This window comes from Triplophysa rosa, linkage group LG15, assembly GCF_024868665.1.
Source record: "Triplophysa rosa linkage group LG15, Trosa_1v2, whole genome shotgun sequence".
In the NCBI taxonomy this organism is placed as follows: Eukaryota; Metazoa; Chordata; class Actinopteri; order Cypriniformes; family Nemacheilidae; genus Triplophysa; species Triplophysa rosa.
This window is the reverse complement of record NC_079904.1, coordinates 1395191-1407142: the sequence shown is the minus strand read 5'-3', so window position 1 is coordinate 1407142 and position 11952 is coordinate 1395191. Positions and strand designations below refer to the sequence as shown.

The 11952-nt window shown below is 40.3% G+C and overlaps 1 protein-coding gene across 1 annotated transcript; it reads left to right on the top strand.

Annotated features, from left to right (window-relative positions):
- The first annotated feature begins 210 nt into the window (after positions 1 to 210).
- On the top strand, positions 211 to 7155 carry ints9 (integrator complex subunit 9). Its single transcript, XM_057352763.1, has 17 exons — positions 211 to 341; positions 523 to 650; positions 887 to 947; positions 1022 to 1084; positions 1195 to 1334; positions 1429 to 1515; positions 1605 to 1725; positions 1804 to 1938; positions 2041 to 2152; positions 2245 to 2425; positions 3336 to 3396; positions 3479 to 3650; positions 4122 to 4246; positions 4339 to 4506; positions 4740 to 4838; positions 5032 to 5169; positions 6768 to 7155. Exons 1-17 carry the CDS (start codon positions 333 to 335, stop codon positions 6942 to 6944), a joined length of 1977 nt encoding a protein of 658 aa, XP_057208746.1. The 5' UTR covers positions 211 to 332; the 3' UTR covers positions 6945 to 7155.
- Positions 7156 to 11952: the final 4797 nt, after the last annotated feature.

Genomic DNA, 11952 nt, shown 5'->3' with positions numbered 1-11952 from the left:
CGTTACTAAGCTGTTAAAAGGCCCCCACCAAGAAGGTTTTCACAGAAATGTAATTTTATTGTATTGTGTGCGTAGATTTATACCAAAGCATTCCACTGCGTGTCGTACTTTGGTTGTGTATGTAACCAATAAACTTGCAACTAAAAAATGCAACTTGAACTGACAGTTGTAACGCAGTGTCGCTCCCGCCGCTAGAGGGCGATGAATCAGTCATGAGCTGAATCACTCACGCAGAGACACACAACAGAAGAAAACAACATCGCCTCCCAAATACGTGTATTCGCTTTACAGAAAACAAAACAAGAGAATTATCCACTGTATAAGGATCAAACATGAAATTAGTGAGTATATTAATAGGTTTTTATTAATGCGTGGATGGGATCTATATATATATATATATATATGTGTGTGTGTGACTGTGTCTGATGAAAGTCTGTGTGCTGCAGGCTGCACTTGAATCATTCCAGCTGTATGTTCGTACATGATTGTGTGTGTTTATGACCATGTGTGTGTGTTGTGCAGTACTGTCTGTCGGGTCACCCGACTCTTCCCTGTAATGTGCTGAGGTTTAAGTCCACCACCATCATGCTGGACTGTGGGCTGGACATCACAGCTTCACTGTATTTCCTGCCACTGCCTCTGGTTCACAGGTAAGATCACATGACTCATGTCATGTCAAGATGTCTGAGAAGATGCCTAATGATCATCATAACATTTGAGTTATTCACATATATTTTGATATGATTGATATTATTCACTATTATGTTTTGTTCACATGTATGTTATGCACAAACTTTACATATGAAAGATAAATGTCATTTAAGCTGTAATGCAAGGCTTGGTTTGATCTACTAATTCAGATTCATTTTGTTTCATTCATTTACAGTCCAAGATTATCCAAACTCCCAGGATGGGTGTCCAAGGATGGAGCCGTCAACCTGGAAAAAGTGAGAGCTTGTTCTCAGTTTTCAAGATAAAAACCGATGGCATTCATTGAAACGTGTCTTTGTGTGTGTTGTAGGAGTTAAAGGAATGCTCTGGCCGAGTGTTTGTGGACTCACAGCCGGAATTTTGTCTCCCTGAAGTAAATATTTGAATTGCCCCTTTTTAAGAACATGTCATTCAAACTCACAAAACTAGATTTTCACGATTAAGAAAGATGTTTTTACTAAAGGAATTACGTGACTTTTTCAGAGAGAACTGCTGGACCTCTCCACCATAGATGTGATCTTGATATCCAACTATCACTGCATGATGGCTCTGCCGTACATCACAGAACACACAGGGTTTACAGGAACAGTATACGCCACAGAACCCACCCTGCAGATCGGCAGGTGTGCTTTCTTAAGCCTCCCATTGTCCACCATGTAACACTTTATTTTGGGTTAAAGGGCTCAGTTTGGTTGATTTCGGTGTTTCTTGCTGTAGGCTGTTGATGGAGGAGCTGGTGGCGTTCATGGAGAGGGTTCCAAAAGCTCACACCGCCACCTGCTGGAAGAACAAAGACATACAGAGGTACTGACGCAGAGTCAACATGGCTTTAATATGATCTTGAAAAGGAGACTCGTGAAGGTCCTGATGTTTGCTTGTTTGTATGGCGTCAGGTTGCTCCCGGCTCCTCTGAAAGACGCTGTGGACGTGTGCAGCTGGAGGAGGTGTTACAGCATGCAGGAGGTGAATTCTGCTCTCAGTAAAGTCCAGCTGGTGGGATATTCACAGAAAGTGGTGAGTCGTTCTTCTCGTGTCCGATGCTTTTTGTCATGTCCGGCTGTATGAGCTCTCAGGATCTTCTCTGTCTCTCAGGAGTTATTCGGAGCGGTTCAGGTCTCTCCTCTGAGTTCTGGATATTCTCTGGGCAGCTCCAACTGGATCATTCAGTCGCATTATGAGAAAGTGTCGTACGTGTCGGGGTCTTCGCTGCTCACCACGCACCCTCAGGTGATGATGTCACACGGGCATGATGTTCTCATACAGAAGTTTTTCCTCAGCTGCACACTTGGACACTGAAAATGTCCTGAGACGTGTGTTGTGTTTCTTCAGCCCATGGACCAGAGCTCACTGAAGAACAGTGATGTTCTCATCCTGACAGGCCTGACCCAGATCCCCACCGCTAACCCAGACGGCATGCTGGGAGAATTTTGCAGTAATCTGTGTGAGTTCTTCACACCCGTCTGATGACAGAAAGAGATCACGTGTGAACGTCAGTGATCCAGTGAGTGTTTGTTGTGTCTCTCTCTCTCTCAGCGATGACCATCCGTGCCGGAGGGAACGTGTTGGTTCCGTGTTATTCCTCTGGGGTGATTTATGATCTGCTGGAGTGTCTCTATCAGTTTATGGACTCGGCTAACCTGGGCAACACTCCCTTTTACTTCATTTCTCCCGTGGCCAACAGCTCTCTGGAGTTCTCACAGATCTTTGCAGAATGGTGAGATCACAGTTGAACCGCCTGATGTCTGAGATCATCTGTATTATTTTAGACCACACTAAGTTACATTATACTAATCAGAGTTGTTTAAGGTCATTATAAATCTTTTATACAACAATACATTTACATTTATGCATTTGGCAGACGCTTTTTTCCAAAGCGACTTACGTTGCATGACACTATACATTTGTATTTGAGTATGTGCAATCCCTGGGATCCAACCCATGACCTTGGCGTTGCTAGCGCCACGCTCTAACCACTGAGCTACAATATTTATACAACATTTTAAATGTTTTTACATTTCATGTTATTTTGGTGTAATTTTAGGAACTTTGTTTTGCGCTTTTGTCATTTCATTTTTTATTACTTTCATATAATATTGTTTTAAAATTCCTAATAGTTTAAAAGTCTTTTTTCATAAAAAATATTTTATAGTTTTTTATAATGAAGTGTGGTTTTTTTTAGGTTAGGTGCAATTTCATTTATATACTATACTGTATTTTATTCTCTATCATATTATATTAAACTATTATTACGAGTTATTTTCTTTTTTTCGTAGTTGTATTGACATTTTGAATTAGCTTTCATTGTAAACTTTTAGTTTTTATTACGTTTTTATTTATTTAAAGTAAAGAATTTTAGTGACTTAATCCATTTAAATTGAGTGAACTTAAGTTTTAGTTTATTGTTATAATATTGTTATAGTTATACCTTTTTAATATTTAGATCTAGATTATATTTGATTTCACCAAACATTTAATAGTTTTAGCTGCAGTTATAAATGCACTTTATTATATTATGTCAGATTATACCGTACTAATATGTTATTGGTATATGTACACTACTATCATTGGTACTGTCATATGTTAGCAGAAGTGTTTTCTCTCTGATTTTCTTTGTTTTGGTGAAGGTTGTGTCAGAACAAACAGTCTAAAGTTTATCTGCCCGAGCCGCCGTTCCCTCACGCTGAGGTAAACCATCATCCCAATCCCAGCGTTCTGTGGTTCAGCATCATGTTCAGAAGAGCGCTCAGTGTTTGTGTTTCTTGTGCAGCTGATCCAGACCAATAAACTGAAGCATTATCCCAGCATTCACGGAGACTTCAGCAGTGAGTTTCGTCAGCCCTGTGTGGTGTTTACAGGACATCCATCGCTGAGGTTCGGTGATGTGGTGCACTTCATGGAACTGTGGGGTAAATCAAGCCTGAACACCATCATTTTTACTGGTGAGTCACAAAAACACCACAGTCTGTAACGTCTAATGATTTCTCTCTAGTAACATATAGCTTTTATCTGTCCGAAATACAACTAGAGTTTCTGAAAATCGAAAACCAAAAAATGATATATGACTTTTCAATTCATAATTTTTTTTAAATAATGACCTGCTATATCGATCGTTTCCATTTGCTCCTCTTTTAATCTCACTGATGTCTTTAAAAAAATTGAGATATTAACATGCTCACAAGTGTTTTCCCACATGAATATGCTAATTCATAATTGTGTGAAAAAACCTTAAAAATTATTTGGATGATGAGGATGAAAAGGTCTCACTGATAAACTAATAGAATGCGCAGAGAGTTACGGATGCAGTTGCCATGGAAACCGAAACGGAAGAATTAGTTGTGATGTGTTTTCTGGCCCTGAAGCTTTGTGGTAGTTTAGCTTTGCCAACTTTGATTTAATACGATCGCAAACAGAACCAGACTTCTCCTACCTGGAAGCTCTGGCGCCGTACCAGCCGCTGGCCATGAAGTGTGTTTACTGTCCCATCGACACGCGCCTCAACTTCCACCAGGTGTCTAAACTCCTCAAGGAGATCCAGGTACAGCCTGACTCATCTCTTCGTCTTCTGTAGCGTGTTGTGATCCAGAAATCCAGAAATCGACGTTTCTCTGTAATGACCTTTCCCATCAGCCTCTTCACGTGGTCTGTCCCGAGCCGTACACTCAACCTCCTCCAGCTCAACCTCACCGCACGGACCTGATGCTGGAGCTGCAGCATCCTCCCATGGCGTACCGCCGCTGCTCCGTCCTGGGGCTTCCCTTCCGCCGGCGCTACGAGCGCATCCACCTGCTGCCCGAGGTCAGAACCGCCCAAGAATTACTCTGATTAAAGCTGCAATCCAAAACCCGTTTGTGTGAAATGAAAAGAAATTCACTTATATATGAAAAATAAGACACGAAGTCAGTATTTGTATAGGTTGTCAAAAGGATATCGATGTCTATCAGAATATCTCTATCTCAGAATATCTCAGTCTATCATGGATTTGGAGGTTTGACAGGTGATGTTCAGCGTGTGTTTTGTCTCGCACACAGCTGGCTAAATCTCTGGTTCTTTCTGAGATGAAGACGGGTGTTTCTGTGGCTACAGTATCTGCAGTGCTGCACTCAAAAGACAACAAGCACGTGCTGCAGGTGAGAGAGTTTCAGAACAAGCCCCGCCCACATGCGTCATGTCATGGAACTGCTTAAACGTTGTGTGACCTTTTGCACTTTTAAAATGAGCATTTGATGTTCGCAACTTAACATCTTCACAGTCCGTACTGTAAAAGTGACCCCGTGACGGTCCACATACGCGCTCGTTTGTGTGTTTGTTTTTGTGTCGTAGCCGGTGGCCAAACCCGCTCCGGTGCCGCCCAGTAAGAAGAGGAAGAGAGTGATGGAGGATCCTCCTGAAGTTCTCGACCCTAAACCTCTGCTGACCGGAGCCGTTCCTCTGGAACCTTTCCTGGCTTTACTACACAAGGTACATTATTCTGACAACACAACACATTCTGACACATTTAGGAAAGCGTTCGGAGGCTTGAGTATATTCAGATCTGTAGTTCTCCTCGGTCTAGACGATCGTGTGAAATGAGTTCAACGGAACTGAAGCTTGAGGTCAAGATGATTGACCGGAGAGATTTGCTCTCGCTCTTTCTCCACAGATCCCAAAACACTTCCAAAAAATAGTAGGTGTACATAAAACAACAAGCAAAGTGATATAAATCTTGAGTCTCTTCGATATGTCAAACTGCACGTTCTGTACCACAGATCATGAATCAGGAAACAGAATTTCAAGGTGACTTTGTGTTTTTCTAATCAAGTCTTCTCATTACTGAAAAGCGCTTTAGTGCTGAACAAGCACCTCACCGCAAGTTCTGTTGGCTTTTTATCAAGAAACCTTGTATTTGTAAGCATTTTATTTCATCGGTGACCTAATACGACCCAAACAGAATGCCATGGCAGCCGTCCATGAACACCTTAGTAACCGCATAGCAACATCCCCATCATCCCAGGAAGTCTGTACGAGCGAGCATCACTCTCGCTCGGGTGCACATGTAACGGAGGCCAGCTAGTGAAGAGCTGTGCAGAGTGTAAACCAACAGAGACGCTCTAGCGACAGACGCTAGAAACTGCGATCTTTAGCCTCCTCGTTAGAGCGCCCGTCTCCCATCCGGACCGACGCCGGTTCCAGGCCCGCGCAGAGTAGAACCGGTTACACACAGACATGCTGCACATAGATGTTGCATTGATCACATGATGGTGATGTTGTGAAAGTGAGAATAGTTGATGGTTCGTGCATCAGTGATCTGCTGGAGATCGTACCGAACGTCCCACCGAGAGTCTGTGGCTTTGACCGCAGCTGTTATCAGACCCATTAACCGTGAGATCGGCCACCCAAATCCACCGTGAGCCGTTTGCCAGCGTCTGATGCTTTTTAAACACCATTAAAGTATCAAATAAAGCATTTCCCCTGATGAATTCTTAAACACAGATCAGATGTTGTTATGAAAAACATCACTGGTTAAGTCTACAAAAAAAATCAGCTCTAGAGCTGTAAATATCTGACGCATCTACCGCAGCATAAACGTAAATGTAAACGCAAAACGTATGAAACCTTCCGGGTGATAAATGGGGTGGAATGATATATTATGACCCAATATATCACTGTTTTTTATTGCATCAACCTTAATGTTTGTCTGTGGGGTTTGCTGATATTTAACCAACAAAAAGTATTTAAAAAAAGAGCTTTTCTGCTTTGATAACATGGTTAGAAAATTCTGTGTTTTTCCACTTTCCTAAAAAGTAGTGGTTTTGGACATGCAAGGTTTCCATTTCAAATGTTTTCCTATTTTTCGTGCTTTTATTTGTTTAATAAAAGTTCCCTCTTAGGATTTAAGCTTCTCACCGTCTGTCCTGATTTTAATTTTGGGAGTTTTAGACCCGTTCGATTTATTTTCACTTACATACAGAAGGTCCAGTTAAACAAGTGTGTATGTTTAACAGAAAACATTGAAAAGTTAACGTCAGCATCTTTCAGTCTGTGAATGAGGTGTGTGTGTGTGTGTGTGTGTCCTGTAGAACGGCATCATGGAGGTGAAGGTGGAGGAGACGTCAGGCGGTCACATTCTTCACCTGCAGGCGGAGGATGTGCTCATTCAGCTGGAGGAGGAGGGAACGCACATCATCTGTGACCACAATGAATCTCTGCGGACCGCCCTGAGAGACCTGGTGCTGCGCTTCCTACACAAACTCTGACCTCTCCTACCATTCTCCCTGACAGTGACTGAAGGTGTCGGTATGTGCATTATTTCTGCTGCACAGCAGATGGCAGGATCTAAAGCAGCTCAGTTCTGCTCATTTGCAGACACTCGGATGCTATTATCCCATTCACTTTTGAATAAGAGTTTTAGTTTGTTGTTAAATATCATTGTAAAATATTTTTTGGAATAAAATGTTTTTTTATAGATTTGTTGTCGGCTGATTTGGGTTTTTCTTTGTACCAAACATGTTTCGAGAGTGTACTTTTAATGTGAAACTGATCATATACAGTCTACGGCTGTGTCCGAAATCGCCTACTTCCGTACTATATAGTAGGCGAAATTGAGCATGAGTCATGAATAGTATGTCCGAAACCTCAGTATGCAAAAAACAGTAGGCGAGAAATACCCGGATGGTCTACTACTTCCGCCAAGATTCGTGAGTGTGGATCGGATGGACACTTCTCTATCCATGATGCCACGGGAGCTGAGCAACGGTCACATTTCAAAAGTAACTCAAATAAATATAGTGGAAAACTTCAAGGTGGACGTCCGTTTTTAATGTAAGTGCCAATAAATGAATTTCTTGTGACTTAATTATGTTTTTCTAAGCGCTCACATATAGGTTGTTGTTAAAACATCATAGGTCAAAGAGCATATGGGTCACATGACCATAAAACATGGTGGACGCAGTATGTCCCAAATGTATTCATACTACACCCACTCACACTATATAGAACGTACTGTTTTAACGGCCGATAGATACTTATTCAAATTCAGTACGTACTGTCACAGTATGCCATTTCAGACGCAGCCAATGGCTTTGTGTCTCCTGCTGCACCAGAGGTCAAAGTTCATCAATGCACAACTATAAAAATACAACTTCACATGCTTTTCTGTAAACTAACTTGGATAGCCACGTAATTGACCTCATTACCCTTCTGAGTGCGATTCATTGGCCAAAGCGCATTATTTTCTGCAATAAATATTGCGAAAAGAACACTTTCTCGGGATAATGTTGTAGTAGTGAAAATCTGATATTGTTTGGAAACATTAAAGAGCAAGCATTGGCAGAGGTTAGAATCATGTTAAATTATATTACAGAAATATTGAGCTGTAATGATTTTGAGACTTGAAAGTAATCATTCCGTTACGATAACTGTTTTCTCAAATGCATCTTAAGATTTCTTGTTTATCTCATTTCTGTGTTGTACCGCACCAGTCGGTCAGGGTGGGAAGTGAGAAGGTAATGGGATTCTCTCTCTTCAGGGGCGTAGGCTGTGTTCTCAGTCTTCAGTGAGCTCAAGATCGTGTGTCTCTGAGGGGCTGTAAACACATGCATAGTTGTGTGATACTATCAGGAGGACTGGGAAACCCCATTTTTGTTGGACACAAACTAAAGTTCAGTTTAGTTTTCTCTATTTAATGAGGAAAACAAATGAACTTCGTTTCATTCATTAGGATTTCATTGGATGATGTCATATCAGAGGAGTCTGAATATGACATCACAGGGGATTGTGGGAGATTTACTGTCCTTCACAAACACAACCGACTCACAATATCTCCATGTGTATCAAACTCGCCTTGTTGATGCCAAACGTTTATCACGTTCATCTGACAGACATTTGAAAACGATATCAAATAATGGCAAGATTTTAGAAAAGCTACAGTAACATGATCTAATGTCCATTGCTTTGTTGGGTTTGAAGTCGGCATGAAACGGAAGTAGCGAATGTGTTTTTCCCGTATCGTGTCCCGAGTGAAAGGTTTTGACTAGATGGGATACAGCTACCTCCACTGGGCATGCGCACTTCAATACCGCATATTTTTTGTCACGCGAAAACAGTAAATTACTTTTTTTTATTGTAAGGTTAGTTTTAGGGTTGGGGTAGGTGTAGGCGATAGCTAATGTAATTTATTGTAATTATATGGCGAGATATTGCACTACTTCCGGCCGTGCCTGTATCCCTTCTAGCAACAACCTGAAATGAGGGAAAATATGTAGGGCGGGACTTGATTTCAGACACAGACAACTGATTGGATCGTTAAAAAGTGAAAGATCTAAACGTCAGTTTGCAATCTGTCAGTCATTGCAGCCCCGCCCTCGCGCCATTCCTCGTGACCAGAAGTGAAGCGAGGTCGTTTTGAGGCACTCACTTAATCCTTGGTGTTTCGAGTCAGATCCGTGGGCGTGGCTTGTTGGTTTTGACTATATCTTTGGTGTTTCAAAGTCTTACGAAACCTTTACCCACACCCACACCCTAACCTTACTCTAACCATGTAAACTACCTATGATTGTTAAAATTGATAAAAAAACACGTTTGGGTGATGACGTCAGACTCGAAACACCAAGGATTTAGTGAGAGCCTAGTTTTGACGTGGGTGGGGGGTTAACGTGTTTGATTAGCGATTGCAAGTGCATAAAATACTAATTGTTAACCAACTTATTGACAAGAATGGGGAACTATACACCTATCAACGTTTTATTTCAACATATGGATTTTCCATAAATGAAAAAGAGTTGAAGAAAGTAATTAAGGCCATTCCCTGTGGCATAATAACATTAACCAAACACTTAGAGATTGAACAAAATTGTTCATAGATATTATCCTGTGAATGTTACCATTGGTAGATATATTCATACAATTTGTGATAAATGTACCTTTTGTAATGCATCTGTTGAGGATATTGAACACTTGTTCTATTACTGCCCTTACTCACTTTCATTTTGGATTGATTTTAAAACGGATATCACCAAAAATTTACACCTTGACACCTTAAGCTTGGAGTCATGCTATATCTTACTTGGGATACAGAACCCTTATTTGTCTGACAAAACAAATTATGTTCTTAACCTTTTTATTATTTTAGCCAAGTTTTACATCCATAAAACCAAAATAACACATTCAAAACCATCATATATTACTTTCTGCCATACTGATCTTGATTTTTATCTTAAAACCATTTTAAATATAAAAACACAGAATAAGAAACTTGAAAAAACTAAAAAAAGTTTTGAAGCTTTTCAAATTTTTGTAATTGAATGCCCTTTTTATTTTTTGTTTTTAATTTCTTCTTTTATATTTTGTATCGTTATTTAATTGGTATATTGTTATTCATTTTTCTCTTATTTTATATATGTCTTTGTTTATATTGTGTAATTACGGTGCTTTTGTTACTTATATTAATCTTTAATAAAAAATAATTAAAAAGTGCAAAATTAAAAAAATAATGATGTGCACGGACAAATAATTAATAATAAATACGTCACCACCACTGTGTAAAACCATTAGAATGATCATTTTTAATTTCATGCCGACTTTAAAGTGAAACAAAAATAAGTTATTGAGCAAGTTAATAATATATAAAGCAATGTTTAAAAGTGTGTACTTACACCAGTTCACAAGGGAAAGCTTAATGATTTAAAGAGCTGTCCAGTGTGATTCTGTGGGAAATGCAAGTTCTGCAGTATGAGTGCTTCCTGCGTTTTCATTAAATATAACAAAACAATTGTTTTTTTCTTTAGAACATTATGTTGACTTAAATTAAACCTAAAACACAAATGTATTTGTTTGTCTAGTCAACATGAACTAAACATAATATTCCAGTACATGCCGAGTTTCAGGAGGAGGTGGTTTAATATCACTTTGGGCCGGTTTAGTGCTGGTTTGAAGTCTCTCATCATGTTGTAGAGAGGCAGATTTGTGTCTGGTCTTTCATTACACACCGCAGGGTTTCCGGATGTTCGACACCTACTGAAAACGCCACGGCTGAGGTGCGGACCCGCCTGAGCCCCAGGCAAAAGAAAACAGCTGTGTGTGACGGAAAGCAAAACAAAAGCACTTCTGTCAAGACGTGTTCACACTACACACCTCTGATTCTTTTTTAATCAGTTCATTCATATCAGAATGCAAAATGTATGAAAATCACACAGAGAACGTTGGAATAGAACAGGGCTGCGTTCAGCCCCGACAAAACGTTGCAAAACGTTTTTTAAACGGAAACGGTGGTGCGGTTGAACACCCTGTTGTGATGACGCAAGAGTTGAACTATGGCAGCTGAGAAGGCCATTCTTAGTGTTCTTTTTGAAGAATTTTCGGAGCCTGATGAAATCGGTATAAATACGTGTAGAATACTGCAAAATACATGTCTTTTAATATCTTTAATTGTTGCGTATACCGAGCTGCAGCGGACACATTTAAACGACTTTACTTGGACCCATTGTGCGAGCTGTCTCTTTAATACCACGTGGGTTATATACATGTTGCTGCTGATTGGGCCGACATTCTTGACACGCCCACCAAACAAGAGAAAACGCATCTCAAACCCTGTTGCACACCGTTTCCAGGAAACGTGTCGTTCAACCCGGAAACCGTAGCGCACCGGTTTGAGCTTGAACATGCCCCTGGGTATTTTTCCAAGATTTTGATAACTTGTTTTATTTACTTGGATGTTTTTTTCTCCATTCAAATTTGGCTGGGTGGTTAATAACACACGTTTCTGTTGTGTGACAAACTCAGAACGCATATTTCAATGTCACTTTACTCGGACTTTAATGTTTTTGATTAAAGATTACAAGTGCAAATGAATTTTGAAAAAATAGTGGTGTCCGCGGATAAATCATTTATAATAATCACTGCAGCACTGTGTTAAACACTTGGCATATTCCTGTTGGATTTCATGGTGATTTTAAAGTACCCGTGAACCGGAAAGTTGTGACCGTTTTTACTTCCGTATTTTGACGCATTTCCGAGTGAAATCGAATTTTTAATGAGGAAAATAGTAGGCGTGTCTTTCGTCTCTGTGATTTGATTGGATGTGTACAAACAGCCGTTGCATTTTGAAATGGAACTGGCAGCAGACTGACAGTTGAAGAGGAGGAGTTAACAGATGCTCCACCCGAGCCGTCTAACATACGTCATTTGAGATGGATGGTCATTACAGGAAGGAAGTGCATTTTCAGATTTTAACTCAAGATTATGAGGGCACGAGAATTTTAAAAAGAG